Consider the following 21,938-nt stretch of genomic DNA (forward strand, 5'->3'; position numbering starts at 1 on the left):
GTAAAACCCGTGATTCTAGCACGCACTCGCGAACCTACTGTTTAAATTTGTATTGTGCACTAAAATTTAGAGTCTTTAAATGTGAAAGTCGTGTTCCGTTCCTTTTTTAGCATTGGTAAAAAGAATAGGATGCAGATGCTCTAAATTTGGTTTAGAGAGAGACTAGAGAGTCGGGGCCAATGGCCACCACTACCACTTTTCCAACAATGCTTTCCCATTATAGTTGTTTGAGTTCAACATTTTTTTATTATGCGCCCAGTGTAGGTGGCCCACTGCACAGCCGGCGTACGCGACTGGCAGAGGACGCCATGTGGTGGTAGGTTATTAAAACACGTCTGAACTTGACGAAGGTTCGTATATTAGTCTCTTTAAATACAGTTAAACATTCTTTATATTAGGCTAACACACTACACACTACAACTATTTCCTATTTAATAAAAAAATTAATAAAATATTTGTAGACAATGTTAGTAGTCCCATCCTAAAATATCAATTTCAAAATTGCGCGTGTCCCAAAAGTATCCAATATTGTATCGGAATTTCACCGGGGGTTGGTGCTCCAGGCTTTTATACCCGTGCTGACGAAAATAGATACAGGGATCTACAAAATATACGGACACCGGGAACGGTCATTTATAAAATGGAAACACCATCAGTCGTGCAATAAAATACAAATATTTTTTATTCAAATACGTGACACCTGATTCGTCGTATTTTTTTCGACATTTTGCAGGATAATTCAAAAACTATGATACATCCTCCCGACGACCACCTCGACGACGACCGACGACCTCCCTGGCGCAGTTGTGAGCGCTGTGGTCTTAATAGTGGGAGGTCCCGGGTTCGATTCCTGGCAGGGGTTTGGAATTTTATAATTTCTAAATTTCTGGTCTGGTCTGGTGGGACGCTTCGGCCGTGGCTAGTTACCACCCTACCGGCAAAGCCGTGCCGCCAAGCGATTTAGCGTTCCGGTACGATGCCGTGTAGAAACCAAAGGGGTATGGGTTTAATAAAAAAACTGTCATACCCCTTCCAGGTTAGCCCGCTATCATCTTAGACTGCATCATCACTAACCACCAGGTGAGATTGCAGTCAAGGGCTAACTTGTATCTGAATAAAAAAAAAAAAAAAATGTTTTAGAATGCACAGGTGAAGACCTTTCATATACCCTACTTAATATAGTTATCTTACTTAGAAAATTGAAAATACTAACTATTAGTTCATGACCACAATTTAATTTTTTTTGTGTGATGTAACCACAAATTCACGGTTTTCAGATTTCAGGTCTTATAGCAGACATTCGGGGAAAAATCTGCCAAATTTCATGATTATGGGTCAACGGGAAGTACCCTGTAGGTTTCTTGACAGACCGACAGACATACAACAAAGTGATCCTATAAGGATTCCGTTTTTCCTTTTGAAGTACGGAACCCTAAAAAAGGAAAGAACTTGATACAAAGTAAAATATACAGACAAGTCCTGCTCCTGATGCTTTGTCCATTTGGACTTTGGCATACAGCTGTGGGGCTGTACCAAATAGTGTAACATCCAAATCATCCAACGGTCCCAAAACAAAGTACTCAGGAATATTCGGGTATAGTCTTGGACGATCTAACCTAATCGTCCAAGGGTATAGTACGAGACCTGGAGAGTGACATAGGCTACTTTTATCCCGGAAAATCAAAGAGTTCCCACGGGATTTAAAAAACCACGCGGACGAAGTCGCGGGCATCAGCTAGTAGAATATAAAACCTTTCAACATTTTCGCTAATAAACGCTTATGAAATACACAATAAGTTTTTTAATTAACTTTAATTATTATCTTTGTTGTTGCTTGTTATCAGTAAGCCTACGATAATAGAGTCCCAGGAGAGACGTGTATTTTAATGAGTTTATATTTCAAGTAAAAAAATAATTGACTCAGTCCCTCTGACTCTGAATATTTACATCTCTTGGAAATAAACAAATTTTGTTGAAAACCGGTCAAGTGCGAGTCAGACTCGCACACGTAGGGTTCCGTACCATCGTACAAGATTATGCCCTTTTTAATTATTGTTTTATTTAATATTTTAATACGCTCCGCGTCGCGAAAGTGGAAAAGTCATTTGTGGGAATGTGTGTAATATTTTATAATAAAATTCCACAAACAATTTTAGACTTGCCTTTACACAAGTTTAAAAATCTATTAAAACTGCTCTTAAAAAAAGCATATTATACAGTCGAAGACTATGTAAATGATAAGAAAGCTTGGATTTGACTCGCTCCAGCAATGCACGGGGCTGCAATTGCTTGCACAGTATGGTATAATAATATTGTAAATTGATCTCTTGACATGAGCAACCGCCGAGTTTCTTCCTGGTTCTTCTTGGTAGGAACGGCATTCTGAACCAGTGGTAAATTAATTATTAAATTAGTTGACGATTCAAAAGCACTTGTAAAAGTTTACTTGAATAAAAATCTATTCTATTCTATTTTAATATTTTTCGGTAAGCACTGTGGTCTTATTAGTGGGAGGTCCCGGGTTTGATTCCTGGCAGGGGTTTGGAATTTTATAATTTCTAAATTTCTGGTCTGGTCTGGTCTGGTCTGGTGGGAGAATTTGGCCGTGGCTAATTACCACCCTACTGGCAAAAACCTCCCGAGTAGAGGCGGACGTCTTAGCCACCAGTCTATCATGGCTCTAATATTCTAGCTATTTAGAGACCAAGTGAGCCGCAAAGCTCCTCTAATATTTGATACGCCCTTGTCTGACCTCTGTCCCGCAAACTTTCATAAATAAGTTAAAACCTTATACGCCTGCGATGTAATATTGAGCTATGTTGTTTGTATTGTATTTACCATAAAACCTTCCAAGAAAATCTGTATGTACAATACAATACCCAGACAATATTTTTCTGCAGTTTTTATTGTTAGAATTTTTTGTAACCTCTCTCCTTCAGAATAAGAGGGGTCATGGCCATAGTACATCAGCGCCATGCTGACAAACTTACAAGCGATCTCGATACCAAATTTTATCAGAATCGGTTAAACGGAAGGGCTGTGAAAAGCAAGCAGATAGAATATAGACAAACACACCATTTATAACCTCTATATAGTATAGATACTTAAATAAAACACAAAAAAATCTTTCTACCTGTGTCAGTTATAGATTTTGAAACCATCCAACCCACGGAACAGAAAAACTTTCTGTTCCGTGATCCAACCGATGTGCCCCAAACCAGTTTCATTAGAAAGAGAATAATGCGAAGACGATTTTAGACTAATAAAAAAATTAATAAGGCAATTTTTTTAGCGTAACACGCTAGGTACTCGCTTAGTAAATCAAATCAAATCAAATGGTTTATTCAAAATAAGTAATAAATTACGCTTTTTGATAGTCGGTTGTTGCATTTGTAAGATGATTATAATAAATAAATTAATTAAAAAATTAAAAAAGGTATTAATAATGGAAAAAAGTTAAAAAAAAGTAAGATGATAATAATAATATAAATATAGTGGTGATAATTTTTACGCGAACTTAAAACTAAAGCTACGACGGTTCCAAACGCGCCCAGGTCTGAGAAGAGAACAGTATTATTATTAAGTATAGTCCTAAAATGAACAATGACATGTTCATTTCAGGACTATACTTAATAATGACAATAGACAATGAAAGTCTTTTCATATTTTGCTATATTTTTCATTATAACCTGCCGTAAAATAAGTTCATACCTAAATGCATACCCTGGCTTGAACTCCTGTGCACGCCACTGATCTAGGTACCTACTCACAATAATTTAAGTAACACTTCGCCCGTAGGTGGCTATCTCGTCGGATAGCTCGTCAATACCTATTATACCTTAATATCATAACAATCATACATGATGTTTGTGAAGACTGTCCGTCAAGAAACGTACAGGATACTTCCCGTTGACCTAGAATCATGAAATTGGGCAGGTAGGTAGATCTTATAGCTGACATTTGGGGAAAAATCTGAAAACCGTGAATTTAGGGTAAGATCACACAAAAAAATTAAATTGTGGTCATATGTGGAACTAATAATTAGTATTTTCAACTTTCGAAGTGAGTGACTATATCAAGTGGGGTATCATATGAAAGGTCTTCACCTGTACATTCTAAAACAGATTTTTATTTATTTTTATGCATCATAGTTTTTGAATTATCGTGCAAAATGTCGAAAAAATACGACTGTAGTACGGAACCGGTTTTTTTATTATCTACTAACTACTATCTACTAACCATTAATTTTAAGTTTGTTTTTACCTTAGGCATAAGATGAATAAACTAGTTTTCTTTCTTTCTTCTTTCTTTCATATTTTAGGGGCTTTTCTGGAGTGACAATCTTATCAGAAAATGTTCCTATTTGGGAGATGGGCGACCTTGTTATCAATAGCGACATATTTTGATCTGCGAGACGTCTTGTCTGCCCTCTGAGCCCATAAGGCCGGGGCTTACCACACTAAAGTAAATGTGCCAACCGCCCTGTCTTTGCGATAAAAATAAATGTCACACTTAGTTTTTTAGGGTTTCGTATCTCAAAAGGAACCCCTTATAGGATCACTTTGTTGTCTGTCTGTCTGTCAAGAAAACCTACAGGGTACTTTCCGTTAACATTAAATCATGAAATTTGGCAGGTAGGTCTTATAGCAGACATTCGGGGGAAAATCTGAAAATCGTGAAAAAAAATTAAATTGTCGCCATGAATTAGCAATTTCAATTTTCGAAGTAAGATAACTATATCAAGTGGGGTATCATATTATGAAAGGTCTCACCTGTGCATTCGAAAACAGATTTTTATTTATTTTTATGCATCATAGTTTTTGAATTATCGTGCAAAATGTCGAAAAAATACGACTGTAGTATGGAACCCTCGTTGCGCGAGCCTGACTCGCACTTGGCCTGTCTTATTTTGAAACCAAAGACGTTGTAGAAGATGAGAATAGCGTTGCTAAAGGGCACAATTTGCAAACCAAATACCCAGTTGTTCAATTTGCGTACAAATAATTTACAAAGGATAACTAAACTGTCACAAAGGAAACTAATGACACTAGTAAAGGATTCATACTAACTATGAAGGGCGGTACTTACATTACAATCTTGAATTGTAAAAAGATTTTTTTTTAAAGAATATTCTTCTTACTAGAGAGAGAGCTCTATACATAGGTACTAACTTTTTCCACGGATAGAGTAAATTTAGATTTGTAGGGTTCCGTACCTCAATAGGAACCCTTAAAGGATCACTTAATTGTCTGTCTGTCTGTCGTGTCTGTCAAGAAACCTACAGGGTACTTCCCGTTGACCTAGAATCATGAAATTTGGTAGGTACGTAGATCTTATAGCTGACATAAGGGTAAAAATCTGAAAACCGTGAATTTGTGGTTACAGCACACCAAAAAAAAAAATTGTGGTCATGAACTAATAATTAGGATTTTCAATTTTGGAAGTAAGATAACTAAGTAGGTATATGAAGTGGTATATTATATAAAATAAAATAAAAATAAAATAAAAATCTTTTTTATTCAAGTAAACTTTCACAAGTGCTTTCGAATCGTCGGATGCATCTACCACTGGTATATGAAAGAACTTTACCTGTGCATTCCAAAACAGATTTTTATTTATTTTTATGCATCATAATTTCTGAATTATCGTGCAAAATGTCGAAGAAATACGACTGTAGTACGGATCTCTCGGTGCGCGAGCTTGACTTTAGGCCGGTTTTTATTATAATGGTTTGAGATTCTATGTATGATAGTGCGGAACCCTTCGTGTTCGAGTCCGACTCGCACTTGACCGGTTTTTTTGTACTTTTTGTTGCAGTGTGTGCCAGTTCCCGGGCTGGGGTTCCGTAGAGGCTCGTACCGCTGCGTGTGTCGTCGTGGGTTCTTCTTTCCTAACACCACTGCGGAGAACAGGTTCTACAACGGCAGCGACATAGAAGAGGAGTATGAGAAACATCTGTCTGTAAGTATTGTTTTCTTCACAAAGGGGTTTGAATATTTTGGTATGTAGCCTGGCCTACCTAGTAGTTGGCCATTTTCAGGGTTCCGTAGTAAACAAAGAACCCTTATAGTTTCGCCATGTCCGTCCGTCCTCGGTTAATCTCAGAGACTATTAGTACTAGACATCTGTAATTTGGCATGGGTATAGTTATTAATTACGCCGACAGAGTGGTGAAATAAAATTGTGATAAATATTTTTTTTTAGGGTAGCTCCCCTAAAGTGGGGATGATTTTTTCTTCTCGTTTTCCCATAGTGTGGGGTATCGTTGAATAGGTCTTTTAAAAATACTGTGGGTGTGGGAACATCATTTTTCGATTTCTAGATCCGTTTGTAAAATATATGATGTTTTAAAGTGCTAATTTTTATTAGAGTCAAGTGCTTTCAGAGATATGAGCTATCAGAGCTGTTGTACTCTGCGGGGCGTCTCCACCCCGATTGCAATCTCGACCTGTCGCGTACTATAGATACCAATTGATTTGATTACTATAGATTCAATTACCAATAAGCCTTAATAGCTCAACGGGTAAAGGAGAGGATTAAAAACCGAAAGGTCGACGGTTCAAACCCTGCCCGTTGCACTATTGTCGTGCCTACTCCTAGCACCAGCTTGACGCTTAGTTGGAGAGGAAAGGGGAAAATATATCATTTAACATGGCTAAATATTCTTTAAAAAAAGAGACGATTATCAAATCTTGCAAACCTGGGTAATATAAACAGCCTTTACATGCAAAAAAACGTAGAAGGGGTAGATATTATTTCAACAAGCTCATTCCGTACCCGTAGTACAAGATTTTACGTCTCACCAAACCAAACCAAATTCGAGAGTCGAAATACTTCCGCGTTACAGTAAACTGGATCTTAAATGCCTTGTTTTAAAGCTCAAGTTTGTCTACACTTCTACAGCCAGCGCTCCAAGCGGAAACATTGCGAAATTAAAATCAGTGGCATTGAATATTTGACTTCAATTCAAGGCTGTTTAGGTCCATTTTACTGTAACGCGGAAGTATTTCGACTCTCGAATTTGGTTTCGTTTGGTGAGACGTAAAATCTTGTACTACGGGTACAGATGCCAAGCAAAGTAAACGAGCACTTCCCATTGTAACCAGAAATAATACGATACTAGGCCTGTGATTGACTCGCTCTCTGATTACTTTTTGTATCTACAATAGACCTTATAATTGTGTTTTGTTTTACTATGATAGTTATTATTTTTGTATCAATTACTAACGACCGAAATTTATCTGTAAAAATATATTGCAAGACAGCTTATGCCCGCGTGGACTACACAAATTTCAGACCCCTATTTTACCCCTTTAGGACAGAATTTTCAAAAAAAAAAATCTTCGCGGACGTCCGCGTCCTATTAGCTGTCTGCATGCTTCAGTCAGTCAGTCACCTTTTCTGTATAAGTATTTATATAAAAGTCCTAATTGACCGACTTATATCAATGCACAGCCTACACCGCTGGCTCTAGTGATATGAAATTTGGAGAGTTTGTTCTTTGTAAAGAGTAGGTAGGTATCCACTATGAAAGGATTTTTCGAAATTCCTACCCTAAGTGGGTTAAATGGGGGTTTGAAATTTATCTAGTCCACGCAGACGAAGTCGCGAGCATAAGCTAGTCCTTTTATATAGATGGTACGGAACCCTTCGTGTACGAATCCGACTCGCATTTGACTTAATTTTTTTCCCATCAGAGTCAAAGAAGCCTATACTCCAAAGCCACAACCTACGAATGTCTGCCGTGTGCTGAAGGTTGCGAAGCGTGCATCGACGGGTCACCATGTGTCGCCGCTTTGAACTGGGTTGTACGGACGACCATCTTTGCGCTGGCCTGCTTTGTGATATCCTGCCTACCCTTCATCGTTTACTTCACTATCAAGTATGGACATGTCAGGGTAAGTCACTGGAACCACAACCTTTCAATGTGTGCCGTGCGTTGTGAAGCCTGCATCGACATACTCGACAGACTCCTAGCATATGTAGCTTCTAAAACCTTTTATAATAAAATTCCGCAAACTATTTTGGACTTACCTTTACACAAGTTTAAAAATCTATTAAAATTATGCTCCTGAAAAAAGCATATTTACACAATTGAAGATTATCTAAATGATAAAAGAGCGTGGATTTGGCCTGCAGCTCGTTGCAGCAACGCACAGGACTGCAAATACTTTTTTATACATGGCATAATATTGTATATCAAATATTTGAAAAGAGCAACCGCCGAGTTTCTTGCTGGTTCTTCTCGGTAGGAAAGGCATTCCGAACCAGTGGTAGATGCATCCGACGATTCGAAAGTACCTTGTGAAAGTTTACTTGAATAAAAAAAGATTTATTATTTTTATTATTATATTAAGTACTTTTTTAGCGTTTAAACTACCGTGAGTGATTTCCATTCTAAATAATATCTGTCCCGGCTTTACTCACGTGTGTAGTCGACGTTAGCCCGACTAGTTTCGAACCCGTACGGGGTCCTTTTTCAAGGGAGTCCGTTCGCGGGAGGGACTAAACACGTGAGTAAAGCCGGGACAGATATTATTAAGTACTTTGCAGATATCTGTGCCCTGGAGTTTAAGGTTTTTTTCATTTAGCTTGTACCCCTAAATATTATGGTATGAATAACATGACATTATAGCGGAATGCTGGAGAGGACAAAACAAAACAAATTGATTTTACTTATGATCTTTGTTTCTTATGCTGTTATGGATATCGCTTCCCTCGGCACTTTTCGGCGATACATCATCAGCGAGAGTGAGATAAAAACAACAATAAGAAAAGTTACCATGTAAAAGTATGATTGAATGAAGCGTTTGATGTTGAGGCTGTTTATTTTTGGATCGAAGCTTTTTAGGGTTCCGTAAACGAAGCGTGCCAACGGGACCCTGTTACTAAGCCTCTGCTGTTCGTCTGTCTGTCCGTCTGCCTGTCAATGACTGTATCTCATGAATAGTAGTAAGTAGATATAATTGAAATTTTTATAGTGTGTATTTCTATTAATGCTATAACAGCAAATAATAAAAACCAAGATAGCGAATTGCAAAATGGCCGTCAAACAAATTAAAAAAGTACATACTGGTACGATGGTACGGAACCCTTCGGGTGCGAGTCCGACTCGCACTTGGCCGGGTTTTTACGAAAAGGTCTTTGCCGTTGGGGAGTATGATGAGGAAAAACGTTACCGGTAGCATTTACTTCCCCAAGACACACACGAAATAGCAATTTCTTATTTTACTTTACTTCTTTGTATTGACCGACTGGACTGAACTAGACTGGACCGGATTGAACCGGTCTAGTCCAGTGCATTCCAATCAGTTTCCAAGCAGACCTGTATGCTTAGTATAAGATTTTACGTCTCACCAACGTTGTTAGAATTCGACATTCGAAACACAATACCGTCAAAGTAAAATGGACGTAAAAGAGCTTCGAATTGAAGTCAAAAATTCAATGCCACTGATTTCAATTTCACAACGTTTCGGCTTGGAGCACTGGCTGTAGATGTGTAGACAAACTTGAGCTTTAAAACAAGGTTGTTAAGATCCAGTTTACTGTAACACGGAAGTGTTTCGATACTAATACTATCAACTGTACCTACTGCTCCCCAATCGTGAAAACGAAACGTATTCATCGTAATCGGTAGCAAATTCTGGTCCTTGATTGGTTGTGAAAAAATTTGAGCAGCGGATTCGACTGGGGCTGACTAGAGCTAAATTAGAAATTAACAATTTCGAAATACCCCTGATGGAACTCAGGATCTCCCACTTTTAAGACCACAGCTCTCCCTACAACCCCAGGGATAGCTCTCTATAACTCCCTATAACGTTTACTGCTTTACGAACGCAGGTGGTAAGAGCAGCGAGTCCAGCTCTGCTCAGGGTGATCGTGCTTGGAGCCCTGCTGATCTACTCCACGACCCTCGTGATGTACGGGCGGCCGACGGTGTTCACGTGCACCGCGCGGGTCTGGCTGAGGGAGGTCGGCTTCTGCTTGACGTACGGCGCCTTGATGCTGAAGACTTGGAGGTATGTCATCATCATCATCATCATCATCATCATCATCATCATCATCATCATCATCATCATATCATCATCATCATCATCATCATCATCATCATCATCATCATCATCATCATCATCATCATCATGGGAGGTGGTGTCCAGCTAGTGGGGGATCTTCCAACACTGCGTCTTCCGAGTTCGCCATTCCAGCACCTTGGGACCCCAACGTCTATCGGTTTCACGAACTATGTGCCCTGCCAATTGCCACTTCAGCTTCGCAACCCGTTGAGCTATGCCGGTTACTCTAGTTCTCTTACGGATCTCCTCATTTCTGATTTGATCAAGCAAGCAAGAAACTCCAAGCATAACTCTGGAGGTATGTACCTAAATACAACAATCGTGATTCTCTTACACCATTCTACCACAGAACAGCGAGAAGTTGTCAGCGTTGGCATCCTTAGAAGCCCCGCACACGGTCAAGCATGTTGTCAAACTTGGTATAGTGTTATAGAGATAGCTTGCATCCCGGGGAAAGACATAAGCTAGGGTTTTTAAAAATCTAAATCCACGGGGACAAAGTCACGGGCATCATCTAGTATACAGTATACAGAAAATACAGATTTCAGGAATAAAAAAATTGGAAAAGATAAAGCCTATGACTTAAGCCTGACTTAAGCCAAGGAAACCGGAAACAGTTGCGAAATCGCAAATGACTTAGCAATGGGATCCCGATGACCCGGATGTGGGTACGTGCCGGAAATTGCGGTACCACTGTGAGTTAGAGGACTGCCGGATTGCAACGGAGATGACTTCCGGTTACAGCGGCCTATACAACTTATTTTAGGGTTACGTATCTTCAGGGAAATAAGGAACCCTTGTAGGATCACTTGGTTGTCTGTCTATCGTCTCTGTCAAGACTTGTCATCATCATCATCATGATCATATCATCGCTGGCTCACTACAGAGAACGAGTCTCCTCTCAGAGTGAGAAGGGTTTTGGCCATAGTCTACCATGCTGGCCATCTGCGGATTTGTAGACTTCACACACCTTTGAGAACATCATGGAGAACTCTCAGGCATGCAGGTTTCCTCCCGATGTTTTCCTTCACCGTTAAAGCTAGTGATATTTAATTACTTTAAATATCACTGGCTTTAACGCACATAACTCCAAAAAGTTAGAGGTGCGTGCCTAGGATCGAACCCCCGACTTCCGATTAGAAGGCGGAAGTTCTAACAATATTCATAATCACAAGTTTATATTGCACAAATTCAATTTTCATGAGAGCCAATTCAATTTACATGAGAGCCGTAGGAACAAGATCTTTGCGTGTGCTGAAATATTCAGCGATGTATCGCAGAGTAATTAGGTTGATAGACTGGTCGTGAATTAATGAGGGGTCTCCGTTCTACTGCACTTGGTTATTCAACGAGAATCGTCTTGCAATCGACACTAATGGACCTTGGGGTAGTTCGATTTGTATAGCTGAAATTTAAATTTAAATTAGTTGATTCATTTATTCGATGACGCTTTCCTTGATTGCGATCGCATCTTGTAGTAAATGATCCTGAATTCTAAACTTTAGTTTTCCGTAGCTAATCGCAGAAAGCTTCCCGGAGAAACGCGTTCGTGACGCGTGATCGACTAAATTATCTGAAATACTAGACTATGGAGACGTGAAATCAAAGAAAAATGGGGTTATTTCAGGGCTAGCTAATATTTTGACGCCTGTAAGTGACGTTGACGCCTCGACGTTTTGTTAGAAGTTCCCTAACTGTCGTAAACTGTGCTAATACCACCGAACCGCAAGACGTCGGGCGAGTTTCCGTCCTTATGTCATCGACATCCCATCTACACGCACGAAACATTTTGCGTCATCATTCCTCATACGCATGGCTAAGTTTCGGAATACTCTTCCACGATATGTGTTTCCTACCAATTACAACCCGGGTATCTTAAAAACAAGAGGGAATAGGCATCTTCTAGGTAAACGTGGCCCATTTTAGGCCACATCATCACTTTTTATCTGGTACGATTGTGGTCAAGCGTTTGCCTACAATGAATTTTAAAAAAATACTCTAAGGTAACTCTCAAGCTCAATACTTGTACTAAAATCGTTTCTTGTTCACAGGATATCAGTCATCTTCCAAGTGCGTTCAGCGAAGGCCGTGAAGATCTCTGATATGTACCTCCTACGACGTATAGGAGTCATAGTGGGGGTGGCGTGCGTGCTGCTGTCCATAAGGACACTGGTGGCACCGCCCACCGTCATCGTGGGGAGGACCAGGGAGGATCTGAAGGCGTATTTGTGTAATACTGACTGGTGGGATCACTCCTTTACTACGCGTAAGTACCCACTGCAGGGTGTTTCATAAACCATATAACTTGACAATTAATAAGGTATACAGGGTTTAATTATTAGCAAAAACTTAGCGATTATTATACTACCTAAACACAATCCAATACCAATAACCACTTGCCTTATACTTGTAGTTTTAGTTATTTAGTATTTGTTTAAACCGCAATGTATAGCGTGCAAAACTCGGGGTTAATGTCCCGCCTACGACACGACTCTGGCTCTCATTAATATTATAATACAAGCGCTACTTACGTAGTTGGTACTAATATTATGAGCTCTTTACAAATCTGTATTTATACAGTTAGTAATTAAACAACGTTCTACAAACTGTAAAAATACATTAAAAATGAAAAAATGTAAAATTGACGTAACATTGCGAAAGTAATTTTTCTGTATTTCATACTCGAAAAAATGTTTCACATCCAGAGCCAACATTTAAATAATTAATGAGACTTTGTAACGTCAAGTATCTTGATAAGTAAAAATGGGCGCTTGCCAAAAATATGCTTAAATTTACGAATTTATTACCGTAATTATAATATTCAGTTTGTAATAAAAATAAATGGAGTCACAAGGGACAAAAAGTAAAAATAAAATATGCCATATCCACCAACTGTTTTGTGTTTGACTACGATGAATAACCTTTATTTATTTTATTTATTTCTTCACATACACGTTAGCCCTTGACAACAATCTCACCTGGTGGTAAGTGATGATGCAGTCTAAGATGGAAGCGGGCTAACCTGGAAGGGGTATGGCAGTTTTTATTAAACACATACATACTCCTCTGGTTTCTACACGGTATCGTAACAGAACGCTAAAGCGCTTGGCACAGCTTTGCCGATAGGGTGGTAACTAGCCACGGCCGATGCCTCCAACCGTGCTCCAACCAGACCAGACGAGAGACCATTTAGAAATTAGGTATAAAATTGCAAATTAAAATCGAATGTTTGGCCGGTTTTTGTTAATTCATTATAGGCACACGCTTTACCATAATCACATACCACACCACTCGGAGTCAATGCAGTGTCGTAGACGGGGCATTGACCCGAGTTTTGCACGCTATACATAGCTGGTTTGAAAAATCCTGGGTGTCTGGTGCACTTCGACCGACCGCTGTGCCAGATCTTTCTTTCCACGCACATGCAAATTGTGGAACCAACTTCCATTAGCGGTGTTCCTACTAGATTACAACATGGGGTTATTCAAGGGGCGGACCAACAAATTCCTAAAAGGCCGGCAACGCATCAGCGGTTCCTCTGGTGCTGCAAATGTTCATGGGCGGCGGTAATCACTTAACATCAGGTGACCCGCCTGCTCGTTTGCTCGCTATCACTATTTAAAAAAAAACACTAAAACTACAAAATGAAATGGTTATTGATATTGGATTGTGTTTAGGTAGTATAACAATAACGCTAAGTTTTTGCTAGCGTTCTGGTTACACCCTGTAGTCAGTGGCGTGCAGGTCATAGAGGCATAAATGCACTGCTTACCCCATTATTTAGCTCAATGCATAGTTTTCATTATAACCTGCCAGTGAACAGGCTCCTACTTAACTAGTGCCTACCCTGGCTTCAAACCCTGTGCACGCCACTGCCTGTAGTGTAGTCTGTATGTAGATGTTTGTTGCAGTGGAGGTGATCTTCCTGATGTGGGGTATCCGGCTGTGCATCATGGTGCGGAAGGCGCCCTCCGAGTTCAACGAGAGCCGGTTCATATCCATGGCCATATACAACGAGTTCCTTCTGTCTGTCTTCCTTAATATATCTATGTAAGTTTCTACTCGCGTCGGTCCCTTAACTTTGAGGATCGTGGCTACCTCGAGAATCGAGATATCACCTTCTTCACGATTTTGCACCATTTTCCCCTGTAGGAGACCGTATAGAAGTGCCAATCCGGACTTAGCCGGCTTAATGGACTATGGCTCAAAATATTTTCATCCCATAGGAGAGGAGACCCATCAGTAGTGGGCCGGCGATATATTGAAAAGATTTTTTGAAATTTGATAAAAATAGTCAATCTATATATATATAAAATTCAAAGTCCTGACTGACTGACTGACATATATATCAACGCACAGCCTAAACCGCTGGTCCTAAAGACATGAGGTTCTATTCTTTGTAAAGAGTAGGTATCCACTAAGAAAGGATTTTTCGAAATTCCACCCCTAAGTGGGTTAAATGGGGGATGGAAGTTTGTATGAAAGTCGGTCATTTTTCAAGTTATTTGCATGAAAATTGGTATTTGGGTTTTTGGCCACAAATGAAAAAATACGTGTTTCAGGATTTTTGGAAAATTCGCCCATAAGGGTGGTAAAATAAGGGATGAAAGTTTGTATGGGAAAGTTTTAATTTTTGATATTATAATGAACTTGAAATTTAGAAAGTAGGTTTTTTCTTGAGGTTAGGTATCAGCTAAGAAACGACTATGAGAAAATCCCCCCCCCCCCCTCAATAAGTGGTGAAATTGGGGCTGGAAGGTTATATGTGTTATTCGGTGCTGTTCAGAGTGCCATTTGTTTCCTGTAGGCCACGCGGGCGAAGCCGCGGGCAGAAGCTAGTTCTCTTATAAAATAGCCCAATTTTGCAATTTAAATTTTTATTCCAATATCGGCAAAAGCGTTGTATAAGTAATGCTAGCAAATTGCTGCCCAGTAATTTCGAGTACGGATTTTTCCACAAGCGCTCGATTGAAGGGCAATTTATGCTAAATTTCAGTCCGAATTGAAAAGGAAGTGACGCTTTAACGGCCCTTGAGAATTCTAATTTGCTTTATAATGTAAAATTTCCGGACTTTTTATGATTTTCGATAACATCGTACTCTTTGATTTTCCGGGACAAAAAGTATACAATATAATATTATTTAGTTTTTAGTACATATTGTAAAAATATTTTTGTGAACGCTGAACGATTACAAATCTGAGTTACTTACGAATAAATAAATAGAATGAAAAAGTTAAATTGCCAACTAAATAAAATTCAAACGATTTGCCGATATGAGCCGCATGTTATTTTCACCAATTAATTATTTTAAATACTATCCGCACAAAATTATATTAAACGAAAACACCGTGCTATAAATCGAGCCTCGAAAGCAAATTGCTAATTAAAGCTGGCTTAATTAATACCTAGTGAGTGGCAACAAGCCCTCATGTTATATTGTTTTTAAAGTGCTATAAAGTTTATATAATGAAATTGTGTGAGTCCGAGTTAAAATTGCGAAGGGTTGTAAAAAAGGAAAATTTTAGAATTTTATCTTTTAATTGTGAATCGCCAACAGAAGCTTGAAGTAAAATCAAAGCCACATCATCATGATCAACCCATCGCCGGCTCACTACAGAGCACGGGTCTCCTCTCAGAGTGAGAAGGGACAGACACACTTTCGCATTTATAATATAAGTATGGATGACATTCATTCATGTTTTTACTTCATATCAAATTCCATCCTTCTATCCAAGATTTAAAGATTGTTTTTTTGTTGCAGGTTATTTCTACAATCGCCAGCTAATCCAGATCTCTTGTACATAATATTCTTCTGCCATACGCAGCTCACTGTAACGCTTCTACTATGCTTTATATTTGGGAGCAGGGTAAGTGTAAACAGCGCCAGCTCAAGCAAATTTAACGCCCCAGGCGAATTACTGGATTTGCGCCCCTAAAGAGTCCATGGTCCATGTTCTCAGGGTAAGTAAGCAAACTCAGCACCCTAGGCGAATTACTGGAGTTGGCCCCTAAAGAGTGCTCTCCATGGTTGCAGGGTAAGTGTAACAGCGCCATCTCAAACAAATTTAACGCCCCAGGCGAATTACTGGATTTGCGCCCCTAAAGAGTCCATGGTCCATGTTCTCAGGGTAAGTAAGCAAACTCAGCACCCTAGGCGAATTACTGGAGTTGGCCCCTAAAGAGTGCTCTCCATGGTTGCAGGGTAAGTGTAACAGCGCCATCTCAAACAAATTTAACGCCCCAGGCGAATTACTGGATTTGCGCCCCTAAAGAGTCCATGGTCCATGTTCTCAGGGTAAGTAAGCAAACTCAACACCCTAGGCTAATTACTGGAGTTGGCCCCTAAAGAGTGCTCTCCATGGTTGCAGGGTAAGTGTAACAGCGCCACATTGATTTATTAAATAAATCAATGCAGCGCCAGCTCAAGCAAACTCAACGCCCTAGGCGAATTACTGAAGTTTCGGCCCTAAAGAGTAATCTCCATGGTTGCAGGGTAAGTGTAACAGCGTCCGCTCAAGCAAACTCAACGCCCTAACGAAATTACTGGAGTTTCGCCCCTAAAGAGTGCTCTCCATGGTTACAGGGTCGCAGATGTCAAAATATTGGCATCCGCAACAACCCTGTATATTGTTGTATATAAGCAAGCGTTACTTTGCAGAAGTCCATGATATACAATGAATCAAAAGCTTAATTTGCTATAATCCGCTGAAACAGGTCGAATCTGTATGGTGCCCTCCTACTGCTAAACATGCAGGAAGAAGCAGCCACCAGGCAAGCAATACGCACCACCAACACGCAGCACCACACAAATCACAAACACACTCGACGTACGTTTCGCCCCAACACCTGAGCATCCTCAGGAGATGTAGACCTTACAATGCACAATGCACAATAAGGGCGGGTGGTGCATTTCGCATGCTGCATGTTGCACCATACAGATTCGACCTGTTTCAGCGGATTATAGCAAATTAAGCTTTTGGTTCATTGAACCCTGTATATTGTATTGTAACAAGATCGCCTCGAATGAACAAACAAACAGAAGTCAATCGCCAGCTTTATAAGTTATGCAAACATGCTGCATCTGTCATTTTTTTTTTTTTAAATCTTTTATTCACAGGCTTTTACATTTATGTAGGTATGTCAGCCTTATTGTACTCTATCTTATTCTACAATTCTATTAATATATACAATTCTAACTTATCCTACAATCCTATCCTATCACACAAATTTCACAACAATGTTACTTTAGGTACTCTGTAGCAATCTGAACAGATTGCAAGCTCCATCAGAATTCAGATTAGCTAATAAATAATAGACACCAACTTGCAATCTGTTCAGATTTAAGCATTCAATCAGACGTTCTCTCCCTGATTCGAACCGGATGCATTCCACCAACAAATGATGTACATCATTTTGGAGTCACAGTTTGGGGAAGATGTTTTTCCCATAAGAAAACCGAATTTGTTGGTTGCAATGTGCCCTGATCTAAGCCTGTGGGCTAACACTACATATTTCCTTGTCATATTTTTGTGACATTAAGTTGTTTATCCCCAGGCTTACATGGTGTTCAAAGGCCAAGGGAAGGATGAGAGGGAGAAAGCCAAGTTTAGATCCAGGCCTGCAGACTCCACCTACACCATGACGACCAACAGGAGCGCGCACTTTTGTGATAATATGACTGAAAGAGATTTAGAGGTAAACTTTTACATTTTTAGGGTTCCGTATCTCAAAAGGAAAAACGGAACCCTTATAGAATCACTTTGTTGTCTGTCTGTCTGTCTGTCGGTCTGTCAAGAAACCTACAGGTTACTTCTCGTTGACCTAGAATCATGAAATTTGGCAGGTAGGTAGGTCTTATAGCAGACATTCGGGGAAAAATCTGAAAACCGTGAATTTGTGGTTGCATCACAAAAAAAAATTGTGGTCATGAATTAATTATTAGTATTTTTAATTTTCGAAGTAAGATAACTATATCAAGTGGGGTATCATATGAAAGGTCTTCACCTGTGCATTCTAAAACAGATTTTTATTTATTTTTATGCATCATAGTTTTTGAATTATCGTGCAAAATGTCGAAAAAATACGACTGTATTACGGAACCCTCGTCGCGCGAGCCTGACTCGCACTTGGCCGGCTTTTTTTATCTTTTTCCATTTTTTTGGGTTCCGTATCCGAATGGTACCAACAGGACACTATTACTAAGCCTCCGCTGTCCGTCCGTCCGTCCGTCTGTCTGTCTCGTGAACCTTCCACCTCGCATGGCCCCACCAACCTCTCGGTTATAATATGTGCCGAATCGCGGGAGGACGCCAGTTCGGGACTTGCTCTTGGCGTTTCCCGGGGCGCATTCTTGACTCCCTACAAATTATTTGTCTCGTGAACGTAGATCGTATATGTAGAAGTTGAAATTTTCCCAGGATGTCGATTTCTCTTGCCACTTTTATAACAAAAATTAAAAATTTCAAAATGGCCGCCAAAAAATAAAAAAATAAAAATGGTACAGAACCCTTCGTGTGCGAGTTCAACTTGCACTTGGCTGACTTTTTCAACCTACCTAGTCTATAGAGATCTATGTCCAGTGGTTATCAGTTGACAACTTAAAGTATGCCATTTTTGTGAAAAGATAAATAAGTAGTAGGAGAAGTCAATTATGTGGCTTAGGTATTTTTCTTTTTTTTTATTCCCCCGATTTGCTCCCACACTGTAAATGTGGGGACCAATGAGAAAAGAGAAATACCTATCTTATTACTATAGACATACAAGTATTATTTTAGCAGACAAAAACATTAATTAACGAAAACGTTAATTAAATATTTTGAAGCTTAATTAAGTGAATGTAATAGTTTCAACGTGTCTTTGTGAAATCGTACATTTTCTTTTCAAATTTCATCATGATTCATTAAAATACTAACTTGGAAATGTGTTTTGGAAAATTATTTGCTTACATTTTAATATTTTCTTTAGGAGGAGTTCAAAAAAATATGCAACCAGTTGGACAAGTTAAGAGAGAGATGCGGGTCTGGTGCTCATCTCTCGAAGATAATAAGTGCCATGCAAGATGCTGCCGTACTTCACGAACGAAGTCAAGGTGCCACAGAGTCCGCACCACTCAAACTAAACACTGTGTTCAGTGCAGTCGCTGGGAAGCTGATGTGCACTGTGACACCAGGCGAAGAATCCAGCAGTAGCGGAAGAGACTTGCCTTTCGATGCCCCTCCAGCGTACAAGCAAAGAAACTTCACCATAACCAAGAGTATAGAGACAAGTAATGCAGAACAAAGCCAAACAGACGTTACAACAGACTCTCCCAAGAAAAAAGACCTTAATGCAGAAGCGAAAGAAGAAAAGCAAAATGGTGTATTCAAAATATCTGGTGAAGCAGGTTGCAGTGATATTCGTCCTCCAGAAGTGACAATTAAGAATGGTATAGGCAAAAGTGACAAAGGTGATAAAAGTGACAAATGTGAAGTGAGGTCCAGTCCAAGTAGTACGGAAACGATTAAAGGTGTTAGGTCAGGTCATGCGAGGACTCATGCGATTGTTATTAATCTGGATGACAAAAGTCGTTTCACTGAAGAGGTGACCGTATAGTGTGTGCAGGTAAGCTGATATGTACTGTGACACCAGGTGAAGAAACCAGCAGTAGCGGAAAAGACATGCCTTTCGATGCCCCTCCAGCGTACAAGCAAAGAAACTTTACCATAACTAAGAGTATAGAGACTAGTAATGCTGAACAAAGCCACATAGACGTTACATGAGAATCTCCCAAGAAAAAAGACCTTAATGCAGAAGCGAAAGAAGAAAAGCAAAATGGTGTATTCAAAATATCTGGTGAAGCAGGTTGCAGTGATATTCGTCCTCCAGAAGTGACAATTAAGAATGGTATAGGCAAAAGTGACAAAGGTGACAAAAGTGACAAATGTGAAGTGAGGTCCAGTCCAAGTAGTACGGAAACAATTAAAGGTGTTAGGTCAGGTCATGCGAGGACTCCTGCGATTGTTATTAATCTGGATGACAAAAGTCGTTTCACTGAAGAGGTGACCGTATAGTGTGTGCAGGTAAGCTGATATGTACTGTGACACCAGGTGAAGAATCCAGCAGTAGCGGAAGAGACATGCCTTTCTATGCCCCTCCAGCGTACAAGCAAAGAAACTTCACCATAACTAAGAATATAGAGACGAGTAATGCTGAACAAAGCCACATAGACGTTACAACAGGCTCTCCCAAGAAAAAAGACCTTAATGCAGATGCGAAAGAAGAAAAGCAAAATGGTGTATTTTAAATATCTAGTGATGCGGGTTGCAGTGATATTCGTCCGCTAGAAGTGACAATGAATGGTATAGGCAAATGTGACAAAGGTGACAAAAGTGACAAATGTGAAGTGTGGTCCAGTTCAAGTAGTACGGAGACTATCAAATGTGTAAGGTCAGGTCACGTAAGGAGTCTTGTGATTGTTATAAATCTAGATGATAAGCTTCACTGAAGAGGTGACACGTCCGCGCGTCTTCCTTACAATAGGGTCTTGAACTGTAGTAATAAAATGATGTGATTTTTTGTATAGCGGTAGTTTATGGAGATATTTTTCAATTTTATTACATAAAAATAAAGTAATTTTTGCTGGAAAATATTTCTTGTGCTAAAAACTTGAAAAATATTTGTCGTTTACGCATTGTGACGTCATTATTCGCTTTCCGTAAAGCGGTGACGTTAATAATTTATTATGTTAAAAATAAATTAAAATCATGATTTTTTTTAAATTATTCTCTTTAATAATGAATTCTAGCCCCATAAACTACCACTATACAAAAATTCACATCATTTTATGAGTACAGTCCAAGACCCTATTTCTTGTAAATAAAAGAGTTTGTTCTACACGCTTGCCGCCCCGCAGGACGCACCCGCTCCCACTTGGGCCGCAGACGTGCGGCTTGTGTATAATGTGCGATCAGTTTTACACTGTAAATGAAGACTGTACTTAGGTACATTACACTATGTACAAACATAACAATTTTTAGGTGATTTTCTATGACGTTCCCATCGCTATACTATTTATTTTTATGTCTATTACAAAATTTTATTAATAACTAGCTGCCCCGGCGAACTTCGTACCGCCTAACAGTCGATTATTTTTCAGGCAATTTTTTAAATTTTTCTCTCTGTAAGGACCATCCTCGTACTTCAAGGAATATTATAAAAAAAGAATTAGCAAAATCTGTTCAGCTGCTCTAGAGATTTGCGATCAGCAACACATTCAGCGATTCATTTTTATATATAGACATTTGTTTATACTATGAAAACAAATGGTTCATATACTGTACGTAATTTTTTTAAACGAAGAAAATGGATGAGCAATTTGTTTGAGAATAACGCTCTCAAACAAACAGACGAGGCAAAGTGATTTTATAATATTAGGAACTACACGATGCCCGCAACTTTATGCGCGTAGGATTTAAGTCTTTCAATGTCCCATGGCAACTCTTTTATTTTCCGGGATAAAAAATGCATGCCAAATAACAGCCCGATCTGTCCAGTAGTTTGAGCTTTGCGTTGATAGATCCGTCGGTCAGTCAGTCAGTCAGCTTTTCCTTTTATACATATACTAACTTATGCTCGCGACTTCGTCCGCGTGGACTACACAAATTTCAAACCCCTATTTCACCCCCTTAGGGATTGAATTTTCAAAAATCCTTTCTTAGCGGATGCCTGCGGCATAATAGCTGTCTGCGTGCCCAGCCCAATCCGTCCAGTAGTTTGAGCTGTGCGTTGATAGATCAGTCAGTCAGTTAGTCAGTCACCTTTTACTTTTATATATTTAGAAGTATGGATTATGATACGCTGTACCTAGAACGCAAAACTTTCAATTA

The 21,938-nt window shown here is 39.4% G+C and overlaps 1 protein-coding gene across 2 annotated transcripts in view; it reads left to right on the top strand.

The window, feature by feature from the left end:
* Positions 1-19,976, top strand: part of LOC117989048 (metabotropic glycine receptor) — a 281,440-nt gene extending 261,464 nt beyond the window's left edge. For both annotated transcript variants that reach the window (XM_069505318.1, XM_069505317.1), the window contains exons 5-12: positions 5,818-5,961; positions 7,698-7,898; positions 9,841-10,019; positions 12,125-12,339; positions 13,985-14,123; positions 15,836-15,941; positions 17,629-17,769; positions 19,039-19,976. In XM_069505318.1, the coding sequence (XP_069361419.1) occupies positions 5,818-5,961; positions 7,698-7,898; positions 9,841-10,019; positions 12,125-12,339; positions 13,985-14,123; positions 15,836-15,941; positions 17,629-17,769; positions 19,039-19,665 (1,752 nt within the window). In that variant the 3' untranslated portion in view covers positions 19,666-19,976. The remainder of the gene's footprint in view (positions 1-5,817; positions 5,962-7,697; positions 7,899-9,840; positions 10,020-12,124; positions 12,340-13,984; positions 14,124-15,835; positions 15,942-17,628; positions 17,770-19,038) is intronic.
* The last annotated feature ends 1,962 nt before the right edge of the window (positions 19,977-21,938 follow it).

The sequence above is a fragment of the Maniola hyperantus genome, chromosome 2 (assembly GCF_902806685.2).
Source record: "Maniola hyperantus chromosome 2, iAphHyp1.2, whole genome shotgun sequence".
NCBI classification, from domain to species: Eukaryota; Metazoa; Arthropoda; class Insecta; order Lepidoptera; family Nymphalidae; genus Maniola; species Maniola hyperantus.